This window comes from Solanum dulcamara, chromosome 9 (assembly GCF_947179165.1).
Source record: "Solanum dulcamara chromosome 9, daSolDulc1.2, whole genome shotgun sequence".
In the NCBI taxonomy this organism is placed as follows: Eukaryota; Viridiplantae; Streptophyta; class Magnoliopsida; order Solanales; family Solanaceae; genus Solanum; species Solanum dulcamara.
In genome coordinates this window covers 73553551-73574252 of record NC_077245.1, presented here as the reverse complement: position 1 = coordinate 73574252, position 20702 = coordinate 73553551, and the positions used below count along the sequence as shown (strand labels likewise).

Below are 20702 nucleotides of genomic sequence, written 5' to 3'. Positions count from 1 at the left end.
AATTTAATTATTTAAAATTAATTATAAATTAAAATTTATTTAACAAAATTATAATTAAATAATTTTTTAAACACGTGGCGGTCATCTATTGGTTATAATTTATTATTTAAAATTAATTATGAATTAAAATTTATTTAACAAAATTTTATTACGGAAAAGGGCCTAAAATGCTCTTGAACTATTGAAAATGGTACAAAAATGTTCCTCATGTCCTTTTTCGTTAAAGAAAATGTCATTTTTGGACCTAAAGTTAGATGTCAAGTGCATTTTAAGCCCAATAAACGGATTAGTGGTATTTTTGTATTATTTCCAATAGTTCAAGAATATTTTAGGCCATTTTCCGTTTAGAAAATAAATTAGGGGAATTTTGAGATGATTGATTAGAGATAATTATATTTTGAAATTATTTTTGATAAAGTTGTTATCATGCGTTCGACGTATCGATATAATCGTTTGCTTAAATGCGGGATACAGGTATAAATAATAGATTTTTGTGGTCCAATTCTTAATGCATCAGATTGAAATTTATCCTCATTCGAGATTTGATGTTTATTCTTGTTGGTGGCTGGGATGGGAATGGGGTGGGTATTCAAGCTTAGTATTTACTAGGGTGTGTAAAAATTAAATCGATCAATAAATCGAATCTAAAAAATGTTATTGAGTTATTGGGTTAATGGTTTTTTAATGGTTTTATAAAAAAAAAATTGGGGTATTGATTTGATATTGGTTTTTAATATTGGGTTATTGTGTAAATCAATAACTCATTAAAACAATAGTAATTTACTACTTTACACCTAAATAAATATTAAATATTAATATCAATACCTTATTGGTTACTACCTTTGCACTTTAGCCTTCAATTCACATTATTGTTCTAGTTCTTTTATTTGTGTTGCACTTGCAGAGTTATTTTCATGTTAGTCACTATTATTTCTATTTTATGAGCATTTCATAAAGTTATATTATTATCTTGTCACGCAAAATTGTTGGAGAAGTCATATCATTATTTTATGAGCATTTTCTTATTGTTAAATCGAAATCGAACTGTTAAGAACCAAAACGATAAACCAAAAATCGATAAAAAAATATCTTATTAGTTTGTTATTGATTTAGCATATTTCAAAATCAAAAATAAATAAATCGAATGAATAATACATAAAACTGAACCGAACGATGCATACCTGTACTGTAATACTTTTATTAGCATCAATATTAAGGTATCTGTTCACTAAATCTTGAATATATGATAAGAAATCACTTACTCCTATCACTAGATCATGTCCTTCAAATTTGAACAAAAATCTATTCAATTTTATGTTGGTTAAATTAATCCTTGAAGTCCAAACACTTTTCCATTCTTAATATTTCATTGTAGATCATGCACTTCAATTCCCATTCTTAAAAATAATTTTAGACAATAACTATTGTTTGATCATATTTTAAAAAAGATTTTCTAAGTAAGCACTTCTTGAAAAAATCAAGTACTTCAAGATACAAACCAAATGCTCAGATAAAAGTATAATAAATAAAATAATGATGTTTCTGTCTTTATCTCTATGGAAATCCCATAGGCATTGCCTTATTTGTTTCTTTTTCTATGAACAAAAAAATTTGTAGTTCCAAATTCAAAAGCCTAACTGTTGAAACTAATTATGAGAACTCTATAACACAGCAACTGTTCGATGATACGAGACGGATTCTATCTCCCCCCGTAGTTTCTGATCCTTGCTGAGATGCGTCCATTGGACGTAAAGGAGATAATAAACTGTAACCTGAAAAATCAGTTGTCGGCGTTGTCAGGTAAGAGGTGGGGTGGGACTAGATCATCGATCCAATCTCCATATATCCGACAGATCTTCTTGGATAGTTTCCATTTTAAGATCTTCTTTTCTTCTTTTTCTTCTTGCATAGAGGTATTAACCAGTGTGTTTGCAGAGGATGAGTCCACAAGCGGAATGGAGAAGGGTCTTGGAGTAATAGGGCCAGAATACGTCAACATATCCGTTTCAACTCGGCCAGTAGGCACTTGCAACTCTGCCAAAAGAAATAGCCAAAGAGCTTATAAGATAAGATCCCATTTTTTGCCATAGAAAGCCAAAGGGAAGAAATTTAAGATTTGTGAGATACGTAGTGCATAGAGCTCATCATTGACATATTCTGTGTCTCCATGTTTAGTAAAAAGTGGTAACGACCAAGTTACTTTAAAGTTAGACCTATAAAAACCAAGACGTAGGCTAGATGTTGAAAGCTAAATACATTGTTACTTGTTTTAAATGTGAGATATGAACAAAGAGAGAAAATGCATATCTAATGTATTGTCAAAGGAAATAGGATTAATCATAATCTGAGAACAACGAATGGTTGTGAATGTGCAAAACAGCAGTCAAAGAGCGTTGCAACCCGACAAGTTCCTGAATTATATATGGACACTATTCAAACGTGAGCTAATGTCAAGATTTTCATGTTTAAGGAAATAAGACACGCCTTGAATAACTATTTTGCTTACAAACAAAACAGTATCTAATTTTATACAAGATTCTCGTCTCAATTGAATCACTGCAGCTCTAGCAAAGAACTTGCTTTGCAACAGCAAGCATTGCTACTAGGCTATCAATAGCTCGTGATTATTCGTCTTAAGCTTTTACTGTTTCATTATGCAGCCTTTACTTTTCACAATAAAGACATAAAGGAATTCAGCAAGACTTAAAGCAAGAATATGAGACGATTTTAAAATAATTAAACATAGAGTCAAACGAACAACGAGATGAACTGTGTAAAATTAGTTTACCTGATTGGCCATGAGCAAAGTGGCAACGATCACGGAAAGCGCATTGACCTGTTGTCTCCCACTTGCTGCATATCTTTGTCTTCCAATATACAGGCTTAATACGGACGGCATCTGAATCAGCATTTCCATGTTTGCTAATCTCAATCAGCTCAGGATCACTTCTGTTCCCAGTAGTTCCGATACTTATTGCAGAACTCTCCCTGTGCCTTGGAATATCGGTCTTAAATTTTGGAGGACGTTCATGAAGAAAATTACACTTATCTCCATAAGGACACTCCTCTCCGTTATAAAACTTCTTGCAAATTTTCATCCTATGTATTATTTTCTGATCATCATTCCAGTTCTCCGCCCCTCTATCCTTTTCACGTACCAAGTCCTGCCAATTCGGAGGAGGCTCCCGCAGATCTTCAACACCATGAGCAAATGTACAATGTTCCCCATTCCTGCAAGTTCCTTCCAAGAACTTGGCACACATACGTGTTTTGAAAAATATATGGCTCGTCCCTTTGCTTCCCGGAAGATTTGGTGGATTCACTCTAGAATTCATAGCAGAGAAAGTTGCAGAATTTGGCGAGTTGCTATCGAACTCCCTCATTCTCTTGAAAGGAGGAGCATGCTCAAACTGAGAATACGACTCAAACAGCTCATGATTCATCGGAGAATGAGGCCACACGTCTCCAGCATCACCACCAACGAATGGCATTGACATAAAGTGCGAGGGAACAGGCGGTTGATGTTGATCAGAAAAACTCATATTCCCTTTTCTAATATCAATTCTTTAAACTAAATTCAACTCTACTCTTCTCCTCTCTAAAAAAACAAATAAAGATTTAAATTTTAGCACAAAAACAGAGAAATTAATAAAACACCAGTAACTAACATATGACTACAACAGAGATACATATATGAAACAACAGAACACCATAAAACTAAACAACAACAACTAAAATCAAGATTATTAAACAGCAAGAACAACAACAACATAGCCCCATGGGGTCTAGGAAGGGTAGGATGTATGCAGTCGTTTTCAATAGACCGGTCCAGGAAGGGTAAGGCATACGCAGATCTTTTCAAAAAAAAAACATTTTCAAAGCAGAGTTGCAAGAAAGATGGTTAAACAGCACTTAATAGAAAATAAATAACAACTACACCTCAATATCAATTTCAAACAAGTTGGGGTCAACTATATGAATCATCATTATTCCATTTAAGCTCAATTCAGGGCATGGCAGCAAAAAAAAAATACTAGGCTGAAAAAACAAGAATGTATAGCAAACCTGAATCTGATCTTGTTCTTTAATCACTTATAAAAACACCCAGATGATTAATTCAAATAAAAATTCAATCTTTACAACAAAATTTAAACATGCAATTGATATTCAAGATTATTTTTTTAGGTAGAATTCAAATATATAAATATGTAAAAAAAAAACTAAAAAAAAACTCACAAATGTTTGAAGCCCTAGCCGCCAATGCTAAAACCTTAACTGAGAAGCAAAATCATATAGAAAACAAGTCAAGTTCAAAGTGGAGACTGAAACCCTAAAACCCCACCAAAACGGCTAAACCCCTTAAATAGTTACTTGATTAAGGATAATTATGATTATTATTCTCTAATATAATTATTATCCTCTAATATACTATATTTTTTATTTTCTGGCCTGTGGGCTTTTAAGGGGCCTAAGTTCGGGGGTACATAGGTCGATTTGGTTCAGTTTGACTTTTGATTAAAAAAACTAAACCAATTATGCTGGTTTATAAACCTATAAATCACATCAAATCAATCAAACATTGATTTTTTCGATTCAATTTTAGTTAGTTTTTTTGATTTTTTTTTACAATTACATCGTGATTGACAAAGAGATCAAATTAAAGAGGTTGTTTCTTTGATCGTGTGATTTAATGTTGCACTTGAAGTTTTCAATAAAATAAAATAAAAAGATATATAATGGTGTTGTAAAATTAAGCTTAGAACAATATAAGTATAAATAAAAAGAAGGCAAGAAATGTAAATGATGGAGAGAACTCTTCTTCTATTCAAGTGTCTTCAAGTGTCCCTTACAATGATGAATGACAACCTTATTTATATGTTGAGAAATTACTCCAAAAGTCACCATGTTAAATGTCATAATTAAGATACATTCTTTTCCAAAATGATTTATAGAACCTGAAAAATATGTATACCTGAATGTAAGTAGTTCATGTATCAAGTAAATGGACAATCCACCAATTCAATGAATTTATAACATTCCCCTTGGATGTCCATAGATAATTTTTCTCGTTAAAACCTTATTAGGAAAAACTCAGTGGAGAAAAAGTCTAGTGAAGGAAAAAGATTACACACATATCATAATACGCTTTAAGTGTTGCCTCATTAAAAATCTTACCAGAAAATTCAACTGGGACAAAACCATGGTTAAGGAAAAGAGTACAATGCATATTTCACTCCCCCCCCCCCCCCCGATGAAAGTTTGACTTGATATCTCAAAAATAGTGCATTCCAATCTTTATCTCAACTTCTCAAATATTGATGTCACCAATGCCTTAGTGAATAAATATGCAGGATTATCATTTGAACAGATTTGTTAAACTTTTGTCTCACCAATTTGTTGAAGATCGTGTATAAAGAAGGACTTTAGTGAAATGTACTTTCGATCTCCGTTGATGTATCTTTCTTCAATTGAGTTATATATGTTGTATTATCTACGTGCACGATGATTGAAATATTCCTTTTGAAAACCACTCATTTCATGAATATGATAGGTCATTAATCTAAACCAAATACACTCTTGACTTGCTTTATGAATGATTATTTTTTATGCATGATTTGAAGAAGTGGTTAGCATTGAACACCAAGATATTGTTGTGCCTCTACATGTAAACAAATAGTTCATTTAAGACTGAGTTTCATGCAGATCAGATGAATATCGTACATCTGCTTAACCAATCATTTTGGTCTTGGATTCATTGGAATAAAATAAACTCATGTTCATGATTCTCCCAAGATCTGTCCTTGACGTCATTCCAACATCTGCATAATCAATAATTTCTAACTCGAAGATTGAACATTCCAATTTTGTTGAAGCACGTCTCTTTTTCTCAAAGAAAATCACACATCTTCTATGTGTTGAGTCACTTTCTTTATTAGTATCTTGTCATAACTTGAATGATAATATGACAAATTTCTCACATAACTTTCGTTATGTAATAATCTTTTAGCATTTGCATAACCAACAATATGTATGTGCACCAAATGCACTAATACATGATATTTTTCAATCATTTTCATCAGATCGGAATTGATCTTTCTTTAAGTTAAGCAATCTCACAACCATTAGGGTACTCAATGCAATCACTTTAAGACCTTTTAAATCCTTCAAAGATTTTCATATAACCGTCATCGTCTAGCTAGACATGACAATCATTCATTGTACATATTCAAGTATTTCATATATTGTCAGACTGAAACAAGTCTCATTGCATCCATCACTGGAGAATATATCTCCATTTAATAATGTCAGGACTTTTGCATAAACCATTTTATGCCTGGAGGTAAATTGTACTTTTTTTATATCTTACTACTATACTTTTGCATAATGATTTATTTGTACCCTCACTGACATTATATCTTGATTCATGGACAATAAGTCCAAACACATCATTTTTCTAAGTAAAATATAATATATTTGAAGAGTGCATTTATTTGGCCAATCATTTATCTGTCCACACTATATGACATATTTGAATTCATGATCCTCCTCACCATATGTAGTATTGAGCGCTACTTCATATCAAAGACACCGTCGACGGTCATTTGACTCGATTTCAATACGACATAACTTATCGAGGTCTCTTCGTATTCAAAGTTTAAATGGAAATTATTTGGTTCCTGCCCTGAACCAATTATGATGGGGAAACTTTGTTGGCTTGATGCGTATATGTGTTGCTATATGTTAAATAAACTCATCTCATACCAAATCTTATTTGAGAGTTTTGTTCTCATACCCGTGGTTTAGCTATAATGGGAGGCATATAATTTCTGATAAAACAACCAGTATTATCAGCATAATTTCATAATTGTGCTCTTAATTTAACAATTCGGACAAATAACCTTACAAAAACCAATTTGTAAGTTGGCAATAAAACACATGTGACCATTTCATAAATGCTTGCTAACGGTCCACATGTGTCACAACCTAACCCACCTGACCGTGTGGGCACCCACTGTATGACCTAAGTAGGAGAACCTTTAACCCCTTATATGAAATAAGCATTGCGAAAGTTGTGGAAATATTAAACAATAAGACAGAAAGTTCTATTAAAACAACAATAAGTCACTTCTAATAGTTTTTATACAAGACTCTGATTAAAAAACTCCAAGGATGCTAGTCTAAAACAGGTACAAGAGTTTGACATAAATAGGGCATAAGACAAACAAAAAGACACGGCTCCAACTAAAAGGAATGAAAAGTAAAAGCTACCGGAAGACCATATTCGTCTTCATCCAGGAAAATCTACTGACCCAGAAATTAGACTATATCAAGTGGCATAACAAAAATAGTATTAGTACAAACAACACGTACTGGTAGGCATCATCGACCAATCTGATACCCACCGCATAATATATGTAGACAAAAATAAGAGAGATCATAAATAATTAAGCTTTCAACCCTGTCCACCTCAACCTACTAGTAAACTCCTTACTCTTCACTTATATGTATTTGCCCCTCTACAAACCATGATTCACTACCAACTCCGTTTTACGAACCTGAGACCTGTGGGTTATGGCCTACCACGCTTCCGCTGCGCTTCCCCTGATATTCAGCCAACCACAACCTTATCCACTAACGCCAACTCAACTACCCCTAGTCTTGATCCATTTACCTTATAACATAATGACCTAGCCATTTCCTATCCACACCTCACAACTAATTCTAATTTATTATGCCATAACTGCTCCTACGCCATTCCCTAACCGATGTTCTAATGAGAACAACTATCTGCCAACAAGCCACCTCCACCTTTAAAACTGAAGGTATAGGATGTCACACATATCTTAACGTGGCCTAACAAGGTCCGCCATTTACCCCCCAATGAGTTTATGTTGTCTCACAGTCCTCTACAATTAACACACCATAAAATCAACAAGACTCTTTTATAAGTCTTATTCCCTAACTCATTTACACCAACACTCACTATTACACAATTACATGTATCGTCGGATCCTCTCATGGGACCAACCACACACACACTTGGCCCTCTTATGGGATCCAAACTCAACTATATATATGTCAGAACGTGGCACCCGATCTAAGATTTGGGTTGAAACATGGCATCCGATTCATTAATATTTCAAAACATGACACCCGATCCAAAAACGTATCGGAATTTGACACCCGATCCTCACAATCACAAAATCAGTATGTATAACATAAATAGACAAACAAATAATGCATATAAAATCACTCAGGTCTTGCCCTAAATTGAGAAAGGTTTGCTAACCACTAAGATTTATCATAATTCTTCTTGTATTTCCTACCAATGCACGTATAACTACAACATCTACAAATATACAGGTCTAAATGCGACAATAGCACCATAATTATTTCCAAAATCATGATACAATTTTCTTATCCAGGTCATTTCAAGTTAAACTATAACAACACTCGAATTTCTACTCGTGACCTGTGAGCATGAGTCAAATCATACAACCTCTCATTAAATTCATTTTTATACTATGTAGTGGGTATAAATTTAACTACTCAGATAGAGAAGCTTAGTCTACTTGGGCGCCAAGCAACTATGGAGAGATAGTATGGCTCTAACCTTTGTTTCTAGAGGTCTAACGGGCGAGATAAGCTTGTATTCTGCCAGTTGAAAACCTTTCAGTGCTGAGATTGCCTTCTCTTTCTCTTCCAAAGTCAGGAGCAGTCTTTTGAGGGTTTTTGCAGTAACCCTCACCTTTAACTTATACTTTTGGAGAGGTGGAAAAATAATAAAATCATGGCTTAAATTTTATCCCACGACCTCCCGCTCTGGCGACAGAAATTCCACTGAAGCAGCGCCAATGTGGTGGAACTATCCCGCTCTGGTAGGATTATGGGGCCTAGTTAACTTATTTTTCCTTCACGATTTCTCCCGCTCTTTATTAACGATGGTTCGGATCGTTACAACATGGCATGTGAACGGGTTCATATTTACCTTTTTATAAGTTCCAAAATCTCAGGGAATACAATCTCAATCTTAGCTAGTACAATGATATAATGATTATTTTATCATGAGAACAAGCAACACAAGAGAATTCTTGAAGAATATTTTATTTCTTCATCATATAGCTACGAGAATTTTCAATTACTTTTGCATTACATTTGAATCGGAAAGGCCAACCGATCATGCCAACTAATCTTTATTCTCGTAAACTTCTAGTTTACTTTTGCATGTGATTCCATCATCATGCCTCTGTTTAAATACAACAAACAAGAGGAAAAGGTGGGTATTCTTTTACATAAATATTTATAATCCGTTTCGGTTGTAGTAATTTAAAGATATTAAATCTTCACATAATTTATAGTCTCAATTATAATAATTTTTTATTTTCAATTCCTCCAAAACTTAAAAAGTTTCTTTTTAGACTTACTACAACGCCAATATTATTCCTCCAATAGTATAATAGCTCTTTTGAGGCTCAAAATTAATTTTGTGTACTATCTCATGCACCATTCTTATGGTGAATATCTCCTTTAAGGAGAAAATTATATTATTATTATTATGGTCAAAATTATTACAGACAAGACATGCTTCTTGCTTTAATTTTGTCGTACCATAAGTACACAGAGAATGACCATTTATACCAAAATAAAATTTATTTATTTCTCTCAAACCTCCCATAGAGGTGAGTTGTGGCATATATCCAACTCATAATATTTTTATCACATCTTGACTCATTCACTTTCAGAATGGTCAAGCATTCATGATACTTATCACAAGTCACATTCTCTCTGAAAATGGACTAATCATGTGTATATGCTTCATAAATTTGCATTATAGCTCATTGTCATGCCTTTAAAATTTATCATTTTTGCATCGCCCACCTCAACATCATTATGAAAGGTCAAGTGTACCACCACTTTATCTTTCTTTCTTTTGATGGAGGATTTATAAATTTATCACATTATTAGGTCGTACAACGACCATGGGTCCCATGACCTTTCATACTATTATGATGATAAAAAATACCTTCACATTTTGAAGGACTATTTGGAGAACCCATAATGTTCTTCCTTTTATAATTATCACAATGACGACTATTATAATTTTGTTCCTCCACGCTCTTATTCATACATTCAATCACTTGTCTTCTTTTAGACTTATTATTCACTGCTATCACATTCATATAATGGGACGAATTTCATGACTTTTCATCAAAAATATATTGCCTTAGTCATCATTTTATCAGCACTATGATGCATTAAGACTCAAACTCAATTCGGCTGAACCATCATCATTTGCTTGCTTGGTCACTTTCGTGATAAGGCGCTTAAAAGGATTCTGGATTATATATATTTTGGGAACTAAAAGAGTGATTGGTTGAAGGGATCTTATCCATGTAAGACGCATTGGGCTATAATTATATGGGACTCGAACCCAATACCTTATCATCATGGTGCATCAAAACTCAAATTGATGTCTTATCCTATTGGTACGATAGAACTTGAATCTACCGTCTTACCATCAAACATTTTTCATTAGGGGGCATCCAGACTTTAACATGATGTCTTACCCTTTTTGTACGATGGGACTTGAATTTATCGTCTTACCCTTCAATCAATGGCATAGGAACACAATATGACTCAACCTTAAGCCTTTAAATAATGTTACCATTTTATCGTTATATAAATAAGTGAAAAGTTTCAATAGGACATGAAATAAAATTATTCTTGAATTTCACAAGTTTGACTCCCTCATCATTTGCTACATGAGTATAGGTGTATCTAATCTTGAATAGTGATCTTTTGCTCATTGGTGATTCATCTGCAAGCTTGAATCAACTTATTAAATAGAGTAGAACTTAATATGTAAATAAAACATACCTATGTGCTCTATATAGCACATGTCCAGATTTACTATAGGGTTTAGCATCATATAATTTTTTGGTTTTCCTTGTTCTTTGTTTTGTTGGATAAACTTGATCAAGAACTATATACTCCGCATCATCACCATCAAATCATTGGAATAATACTCAATTTGAATGATGTGGTGAACAAAATTGAAATTAGAGACAATTCGTGTTGGTAATGTGTTGTAAAATTAAACTCAGAACAATATAAGTATAAATAGAAAAAGGCAAGAAATTTAGATCAAGGAGAGAACTTTTCTTCTATTCAAGTGTCTTCAATTGTCCCTTACAATGGTGAATGACAATCCTATTTATAGATTGAGAAATTACTCCAAAAGTCACCATGTTAAATGTCATAATTAATATATGCATTCTTATCTAAAATGATTCATAGAACCTAGAAAATATGTATCCATGAATATAAGTAGTTCATGTATCAAGTAAATGGGCAATCCACCAATTCAATGAATTTATAACAAATGGCATCTTCACGACATTTTCTTACAAAAACATGTAAAAAAAAACACAAAAAGATACAACACATGTGAATTTTTTTAGTCATATTACAAGTCCAAAATATGAAATGTAAACATTGAAAGCTATAAACTAATTTGAAAAAATACTTACAAATCATATTATAATAAATATTTTCTTGTGTATAAAAGAATTAAAATTACGTATGTATTATGTCGGTTTGGTTTGGGTTCGATTTGACTTTTTTTTTTCCTGTTAATACCAAATCAAATCAACAATGATCGATTTAATTTTTTAATGCTAAAATAATCAAATCAAACCACAAATTAATTTTTTTTTATCAATTTAACTTGGTTCATCTATTCAATTTAACTTGTACACCCCTAGACCTAAGGAATTTTGAATTTACAGAAAACAGCTAGTTTTTAATTAAGGATTTGAAGGGGGGAAAAAGTTTGTAAAAAAAAAATTAAAATGTTTTGTTGTTGCAAAAAATGTGTAGGTGCTAAAAAAAATATTGATGATTCTCCAGAATTGTGCAATAATTATTCTGAAGTTATAACACATATAACTTTCTGCGATTTGTCATGACTTTGTAACAAGTTTATCCATTATTGGAGGTTATTTTTTAGTAATTTATATAAATGGCGTTAAAAGTTTAAAAATAGCGCTAAATAATTCTATTTGTACAAATCTCTTGAAATTGTTGATCATGGAATAATTCATAACAATATTATTATTTAAGGAGATTGCTCACTAAAAGAGTGAATAATTTTATAGATCTTTACGAAAAATATAATTTGATTTGTTACAGTGGTGGATATTTTAGTATTTATATCTTGAGTTTGCCAACGATAGAACTATATTTGTTCAAATGGTATAATGGAGGTTGATATACATTATTTTCGAAAGTAAAGGGATAAATGTGATTATGGTTTCTTTAATTAAATTCACACAATTTTTACTTTAATAAAAAAATTAAAATCATTTTTTTATCCTCGTCAGTCGAAGGATATATTTGATTCATTTGTGTAACTACAAGAATATAAAAAGACCACTATTTTAACTGAAGATATATATGCTCTAAATTGTATAGTATATACATAGGTATATTTGAACTTTTTCTATTTTATTTAGTAGTATCAAACTATATAAAATTTATTTCCAAAAACTTGAATATTATTTATGTTAGAATTAATATTGAAAATTAAGTAATTTGATCCTCTTAGTCGGAACTTTATCATATAAAGTTAAATGGAAGGAGTATACTGAACAAAATCTCAAACAACCATCAAGAATTGTGATGGAATGAACAGAATGATCCTTTTACATTCTCAAACCTTTTACATTCTTAAACAAAGATCTTGAGTTTGAATTAATTTTGAATATGAAAAAGTTCTCGATAGGAAAAGTTTTCCCTTTAAATGGACCTTATATTACATAAATTCAAATTAATTGAGACTCTAATATAAATATCGAACATAACTGCAAAATTAAAATCTTCACAAGAAAATAGATAGAAAACAAAATGCATTATAAATGATGATAGAAATTAGAATGGTAGGTAAGTCATGCAAATCTATATAGAGATAAGTTGTAAACATGGTGTTCTTCAAGAAACATCAACACTTATATGTAGAGAGAGAAACAAAATTTATATTTTGTATCATATATATATATATAATATAATTTTTCAATAAATTGATTAGATCTCTAATTAAGGTTTCTTTCTGAAATAATGGCATTCAAATTTATAGCCATATCGTTATTGGAAATAATAACTTTTGCAACATTTGTCTGGGGAGAAAATGGTCTTGCAATTAAAAGCATCCAGGTATGTTTGTATCTTTATGAACATTATATTATAAACCTCATGGAGTCACTCCCTATCAAAAGTTCTTTCCTATCGAAGATTCAAACTCGAAACTTCTGATTAAGAATGAAATGATATTATCCATCTCATTCTCATTATGATTCTTGATGTTATTTTTCACTATATGACTTGCTCATTAGTATATAGTATAGCATTATAAGTTTTTCTCTTCAATAGCATTTATATCACTATACCATATTTTAATTTTTACATAATTGTAATTTCTTATTGAATGTAGTAATGTTCTTCTCATACATTTAAGTGCGTTATTTGATTGTTTTTTTTCTTTTTGTTTCCCTTTTTTTTGTTAGAGTGAAGATGGAGATGTCATTGACTGTGTTGACATTTTCAAGCAGCCAGCTTTGTATCATCCTGCCTTGAAGAATCACAAAATTCAGGTTCATTCAATTAATATCAATTTGCATTTAACAATGATAGAAAAAAAATTAATTAATTAATTTTTATTGATTTATTTTATAAAAAAAACACCATCAGATCAAGTATATGATACCTACCTGTAATTGTCTATAAAAAGGTGAAAGTAGCTAATAATATAAAAATCAAGTCTGTCTACTATAACATGTTAAAATATATCGACATACAATAACAACAAAAAATAAATCAAAATTGTATGTTGAATTTAATTTATTAGTATATTTACTTTTTTATATTTTTTACTATAGAGAACACCAAGCTATAATACAATGATGGAGGATACAAAAACAAATGACCAAGAAAAATCATACAATTGTGTGACAACACAAACATGGCATAAAAGTGGAAGTTGTCCAAACGGGACAATTCCAATTAGAAGAACACAAAACATTAGAAAGGATCAAGTAAAGAAGCCTAATTTCTTTCATCTTGATAAAGGATTGAAGATCAAGAAGGATATCAACCTTACACAGAAGAATCACTCAGTAAGTTGCCCAAAACATGTGTGTGGTAAATTATTCATACATATTATACTAAGATAATTTCTTAAAATAAATACATGATTCTATTAGATTCTACCAAATTCGTAATTAAAGCTTGACCCTGCTAACGACAATCATATGAACGATGCAAAAGTATAACATGAGTTAGAGCCTGTTTGGATGGACTTATTTTAAGTAACTTATAAGTTGAAAACTGCTTATAAGTTTTTTTAAAAAATAAGTAGGTGTAGCCCAACTTATTTTTTCAACTTATAAGCTGTTTTCAACTTATAAGCTGCTTAAAATAAGTCCATTCAAACAAACCCAATTATGTATTGAGGCTTATTTTAAACACAAAATGACTTTAAGTTGGCCAGCCAAACACTCAAAAAAGTTGAATACAACTTATAAGTAACTTATAAGCCAAACCAAACGAGCTCGTAATCGTAATTGATTTCTTTCTTAACAACAATAAAGGAAGAGGTAATTTGGAGAAGTCGAACTCTCTATCTTGGGCGGATAGGAATTGAGACTTTCAATGCTCCGCTCTTCTCTCCTCGTGATCGAAGCTGACCCTAGAAGTTGGGTATTTATTTTCAAGAGGACACTAACCTTCCCGATCTTGCTAGTCTGGGGCTTGCTTAATTAGTTACCTGAATTAAAGAGGACTCTTGAATAAGTTCACTTCGTATGGGTGTCGTCATCTTTCCTTTCATTCACTAGTTGAGTACTTCCTCTAGTCATATAGAAGCTTTTCAAATGGTGTTTCGATTCCAGCTATATTAAGATATTTCATATAGTAGAAGGGTAACTTTAGCGTTTATCCTACATTTTAGGTGACCAAATCATATATTGATATTCATAACGACAATTTTAATGTTAGTAACGATCTTGATGCTAGTGAAAATATCGATCGTAACTTTGATATGGACTTGGAAATTATTTTTTAGTGTCAATGCATAAAATTAAATTTCTTCTTTTTATGAAATTTTCTAACCCTATTTTTTTTTTATGAAGTTGGCTATATTGCTTACCACAGGATATAGATACGTGGGAGGAAAAACAGATATGAAAACTTGGAATCCTCATGTTGAAGAAGATGATGAATATAGCACTTCTAGAGTTGCTCTTAAGAGTGGACCTTACTATGATTATCAAGCCATTGAATCTGGATGGGCTGTTAGTATATACTTTTATTAGCTTCTAATTAATAAATTTATATTTAATTTTTGATTAATTTCATAATAACGGGTCGCTCATCTCGATATTTTTTTAATTATTGTAACAAAATTTTATTATAGAGAATATATAATATCACATAATCAACTTGCATGAAAGACCGATTCCAAGCAAAACATATGAAAAATGTTGTTTTATTCTTTTATTACCATACTAACATTTTACTAAATAGTTGATTTCTAACATTTTAGGTAAATCCAAGGGTTTATGGTGATAGGCAAACAAGATTTTTCACTTATTGGACTGTAAGTATTTTTAGATATATCTTCATTTCTTAGTCATAGTAATTTAGTATTATATTATCTCAGCCTTTTGCTTGAGGTATTGTTAAGATTATTTATCATATTACATAAGGAATAAGGATACATGACAATTTACCATATATATATATATATATATATATATATATATTGAGAATTGATGTATTTTAAGCTATCATAGAAGGTGGTTTTCCATTTGATAAAGTTTTCAATGAACATATGTACATGTAGTTGTCTTTTAAGTGATCAGATGATGGTGTAAATAACACTTGTTATATCATCAACATATCGAAAACTAACTTATACTCATTCTTTATATATACGCAACAACAACGTATCAAAATACACATTATCATCTATATATAATAGGTGAAGTTAATAACTTGAAAAAACAAGAAAATCATGTAACATGCATGTTATAACATATTAAATTTAAGAATGTTACTTTATTAAATTTAAGAATGTAACTTTACTAATTTGAACTTTTGTTTGATATTTTCTAATGATTCATAGAATGATGGGTCAAGAGAAACAGGATGCTTTGACCTAACTTGCCCTGGTTTTGTACAAACCAGCCATGAGATAGCACTTGGTGCTGCTATATATCCAATATCAACTCCAAATGGTCTTCCATATTCAATTACTGTTTATATCTACAAGGTTAGTAATTAATTAATTATCATCATACATATTCTATTATTTTTATCAATGTAATTTAATCGAATGTACTACGTTATTATCTTATTTTTGTAGTTTTCCTGTAACTTAGATTTGTTATGAAGAGCTACCGACTCTTATAGGCTGACTTAGTAAGAATCTATATACTATCATATCACGTAAACTTAAATTCTTTTATATACATGGACAATGGAAGGAATTTCTTATATTATTTGGTCAGTGAAAGGATATTTACTGATAAACCTCTTTCAAATGTGAAATTATAATTTTAAAAATAAAAATGTTTATCCGCTACAACAGATTAAAATAACATATGGTGTAAAATTAAATTTCTTATTGTGACAAATTACAATGTCTATTTAAATTGCATTAGTAGCTAGTACAAAAATAAAAAACTATAAATTAACCACAAAATTTGTTACTAATAATATATTGTCAAATAACCCATAGCTAACATTATTTTTTGATCCAATTTGTCATTGAATAGAATTAGCAATAATTTTTTTGTTGTGTATAGTGATAAAATTTGTCCCTCGCTAATTCATATTCTTTTATTGTTTAACGATAGCTCGCAAGATATTTTTAACTCTTTCTTGCTCTAGGAATATATATTTATTTTTCTAATCTTTGATCTTATTATAGTAATTTGTCGATCGAGGTCCATCGCAAACAACCTCTCTATCTTCATAAGATAAGGGCAAGGTTGTGTACACACGCTTCTCCTCAGATCGATCATTACACTGAATATATTGTTGTCGTTTATCTTATTATATTAAATTCTCATTTCCTTGTGCTAATTAATTAATTATTAGGATTTGAATACTAGCAATTGGTGGCTACAATATGGAGGATCAATCAACATAGGATATTGGCCATCAAAGATTTTTGAAGGTGGACTAGAAGTCCATGCAGAAACAGTGCAATGGGGTGGTGAAGTTTATAGCAAAAATGTAGGGAAACATCCTCACACAAAAACACAAATGGGAAGTGGAGCTTTTCCAATTTTCATAATTGGAAATACTGGATTTATGAAGAATATGAGAATTCTTGATAATACAATGGAGTTGAGATTTCCACAAAATGTTTATGCTTATTCAGAGGAATATAATTGTTATAGAACTCAATTTATGGGTGATTATGTTGAAGAACCTGAATTTCACTTTGGAGGGCCAGGAAGAAGTCCATTCTGTCCTTGATATTAGTATTTGATTTTGTTGAGTTTAGAGGGTCTTACGGAAACAGTCTTTCTACCTTTACGAGATAGTGATAAGGTCTGCGTACATTCTACCTTTTCCATACCCCACTTGTGAGATTTCGCTAGATATATTGTTGTTGACTTGTTGTATTGCCAATCTTGATTTAGCTTTAATTTAATGAGGAAGTGTTTTCTTTTCTTGGTTTCTTACCTAGTGTTCGATTTTTGATTCGAGACTCGACTAATTTAGATTCAAGACAAAAAAAAATTCATTTTAGAGATAATTGTTGTTCGTATAAATAAGTCCCACTTTAGAGATAATTGGTGGCTAGTATATTTGGGATGTCCAGAAACTAGTAATCTTAAAATAAAATATTTTCAAGTAATTTGAGGGAAAAAATACATAAATAAAAGTAATAACAACATTGAAACTTTAAATTGTAGTTTTCGTGATATTTGACAAAGCACATTTAACATTCAATTTATTAAAAATATAAAATATATATTTTTAGTCACTTTATATTCTATTTTAAGAACTATATTATTCTAAAAATGGAGTGATAGTGCAAAGTACTTAACATAAAATATAGGTAATCAAATAATGTAATCATATATAATTCGTTAAATTTGTGAAGATCCATTTATAAATGAAGGAATAAAAATTGTGCATTTTAATATTAAAGATTAAATATTGTTGTGCACATGAATAATCTCAAGAAAACGACTTCAAATTCATTTTTAATGTAAATACCTTTTACTAAATATTTAATATCTATTTTGAAGTCCGAATAATCTGACCCAAAATTGTTGTTAGTAGTCTAGTCATTTGAGCTAAGCTTTATATGTTAGGATGAAAAAAAATGCTAAGTAGGCAAAAGTTTTTTTTTTTTTTAGTTTTTCATTTGATGTTTGATGACCACATTAATGGCGCCAATTTCGGATAGTGCACTATAAGACTAACAAAATTTTCTCCATAATCAAAATTAAAATTTAAATTTCTAATTAAAAATAAAATAACGGAAAAGGGCCAAAATTATCCCTGAACTTCGAAAAATAGTTTATCCATGCCCTTCGTTATACTTTAGGGCCAATTATACCCTTACCGTTATAATTTGGGCCAAATATGCCCTTGAGTATAATAGAGTGCCACGTGTCGGTTTCTTAGTGGCCAACTTATTTCCCCTCTTATTTTTTCATCCGAATCAAATAATATTAGATTCGACCCAATCAATTTAGTATCCGACCCATCAATAATATATCATACCCAAATAAACCTAAACCTAACCCATCAACAACACTACTCTCTCTCTGTTCTCTCTCTAAAAAATGCATACCACCTCTCTCTATCGTCTTCAACCTCCATCTCTCTAAAAAAAATGCATACCACCTTAATTGATGAAGATGAAAATTCCCGAGTTGAAGAAGAGATCAACTTAACAGCCCCTCAACCAACCCAAGATAGTCAGCCCATGCCTAGTAGCAGCACCCCATTTCCTAACTTTGAATATCCCTCAGTTGAGGAAGATGATGAAGACCCTTTTCTAAGGCCCATAGTGATTTCTGAATTTTCCACAAGACTTCAAATGAGGCAGAAAGCGCAAGAACCAACAGGTAGAAGGGCAATAAGCTTTAGAGGTGACGACAATGGTGTTAGTGAGGCAACCAATCTTCCAGTCTCATTAACAAGATTAACTTGGCAAGGGAATGATGCAATTACTACCAGCAAGTTGGAGGCTAAAGCTCAAGAGAGAATTGGAAAATTGAATCCAAGAAGGGGACCTAACAATTGATTTAGCTTTATGAAATGTTATTGTTTTTTGTGAATTATGGTGATGTATTTACTGCTTAAGACTTGTGGTGTATTAGTTTTTGAAATGTCCAGTTATTTTGTCGAATTCAATTATGTTTAGTTTTACTGAAATATTGATGAATGTATAGTTGTGTTGTTCAGTTGAAATATGCAGTTGTAATGTGCAAAAACTGCAGTTGTGCAGTTGAAATGTGTATGGAGTGTAGTAAATTGAGATATATCAGAAGAAGTAAAGTTTGATACATGAGAATATGATACATAAACTTTCATCTTATATTCGAGTTTGATACATGAGAATAACTGATACATAAGTTGTAGCTGATACATAAGTTGACTTAATACATAAGTTGTCGCTGATACATAGCTAATACATAAGTTATAGATGTATCAGAAGCAATAAGTTGATATATAAGTTGTAGCTGATATATAAGTTGACTTGATACATAAGTTATAGTTGATACATAAGTTGACTTGATACATAAGTTGTAGTTGTTACATAAGTTGGCTTGATACATAAGTTGTAGTTGATACATAAATTGACTTGATACATAAGTTGTAGCTTATACATAAGTTGCAGCTGATACATAAGTTGACTTGATACATAAGTTGCAGATGATATATAAGTTGTAGCTTATACATAAGTTGTAGTTGATACATAAGTTGTAGATGTATCAGAAGTAGTAAGTTGATACATAAGTTGTAGTTGATACATAAGCTGTAGTTGATACATAAGCTGTAGTTGATACATAAGTTGCAGCTGATACATAAGTTGACTTGATTCATAAGTTGTAGCTGATACATAAGTTGACTTGATTCATAAGTTGTAGCTGATACATAAGTTGACTTAATACATAAGTTGTAGCTGATACATAAGTTGTAGCTGATACATAAGGTGTAGCTGATATATAAGTTGCAGTTGATACATAAGTTGTAGATATATTAGAAGTAGTAAGTTGATACATAAGTTATAGCTGATACATAAGTTGGCTTGATACATAAGTTGTAGTTGATACATAAATTGACTTGATACATAAGTTGTAGCTTATACATAAGTTGCAGCTGATACATAAGTTGACTTGATACATAAGTTGCAGATGATATATAAGTTGTAGCTTATACATAAGTTGTAGTTGATACATAAGTTGTAGATGTATCAGAAGTAGTAAGTTGATACATAAGTTGCAGTTGATACATAAGTTGTAGATATATTAGAAGTAGTAAGTTGATACATAAGTTGTAGCTGATACATAAGTTGGCTTGATACATAAGTTGTAGCTGATACATAAGTTGACTTGATACATAAGTTGCAGATGATACATAAGTTGTAGCTTATACATAAGTTGCAGCTGATA

General features: G+C 31.1%; 2 protein-coding genes across 3 annotated transcripts; one reads left to right on the top strand and one right to left on the bottom strand.

The window, feature by feature from the left end:
* Positions 1 to 1449: 1449 nt before the first annotated feature.
* On the bottom strand, positions 1450 to 4371 carry LOC129903065 (zinc finger CCCH domain-containing protein 39-like). The gene is made up of 3 exons (XM_055978545.1): positions 4237 to 4371; positions 2789 to 3598; positions 1450 to 2034 (listed from the first exon to the last, which is right to left on the bottom strand). Exons 2-3 carry the CDS (start codon positions 3540 to 3542, stop codon positions 1781 to 1783), a joined length of 1008 nt encoding a protein of 335 aa, XP_055834520.1. The 5' UTR covers positions 3543 to 3598; positions 4237 to 4371; the 3' UTR covers positions 1450 to 1780.
* Positions 4372 to 13073: 8702 nt separating this feature from the next.
* On the top strand, positions 13074 to 17750 carry LOC129903418 (uncharacterized). Of its 2 annotated transcripts, XM_055978970.1 has the most exons (7): positions 13074 to 13212; positions 13563 to 13649; positions 13935 to 14171; positions 15186 to 15347; positions 15599 to 15652; positions 16181 to 16327; positions 17158 to 17750. In XM_055978970.1, exons 1-7 carry the CDS (start codon positions 13117 to 13119, stop codon positions 17539 to 17541), a joined length of 1167 nt encoding a protein of 388 aa, XP_055834945.1. In that variant the 5' UTR covers positions 13074 to 13116; the 3' UTR covers positions 17542 to 17750. The 2 variants fall into 2 exon arrangements, with proteins under 2 accessions (XP_055834945.1, XP_055834946.1); XM_055978971.1 differs by lacking the exon at positions 15186 to 15347.
* The last annotated feature ends 2952 nt before the right edge of the window (positions 17751 to 20702 follow it).

What these genes read in the sequence shown, in the direction of transcription:
- LOC129903065 (XM_055978545.1), bottom strand. Translation starts at nt 3,542, where the DNA reads ATGAGTTTTTCTGATCAACATCAACCGCCTGTTCCCTCGCACTTTATG. An exon ending in CTTTGCTCATGGCCAATCAG is followed by an intron (nt 2,035 to 2,788) that starts GTAAACTAATTT and finishes TTCTTTTGGCAG; the next exon opens with AGTTGCAAGTGCCTACTGGC.
- LOC129903418 (XM_055978970.1), top strand. Translation starts at nt 13,117, where the DNA reads ATGGCATTCAAATTTATAGCCATATCGTTATTGGAAATAATAACTTTT. An exon ending in GATTTTTCACTTATTGGACT is followed by an intron (nt 15,653 to 16,180) that starts GTAAGTATTTTT and finishes AATGATTCATAG; the next exon opens with AATGATGGGTCAAGAGAAAC. An exon ending in TTACTGTTTATATCTACAAG is followed by an intron (nt 16,328 to 17,157) that starts GTTAGTAATTAA and finishes ATTAATTATTAG; the next exon opens with GATTTGAATACTAGCAATTG.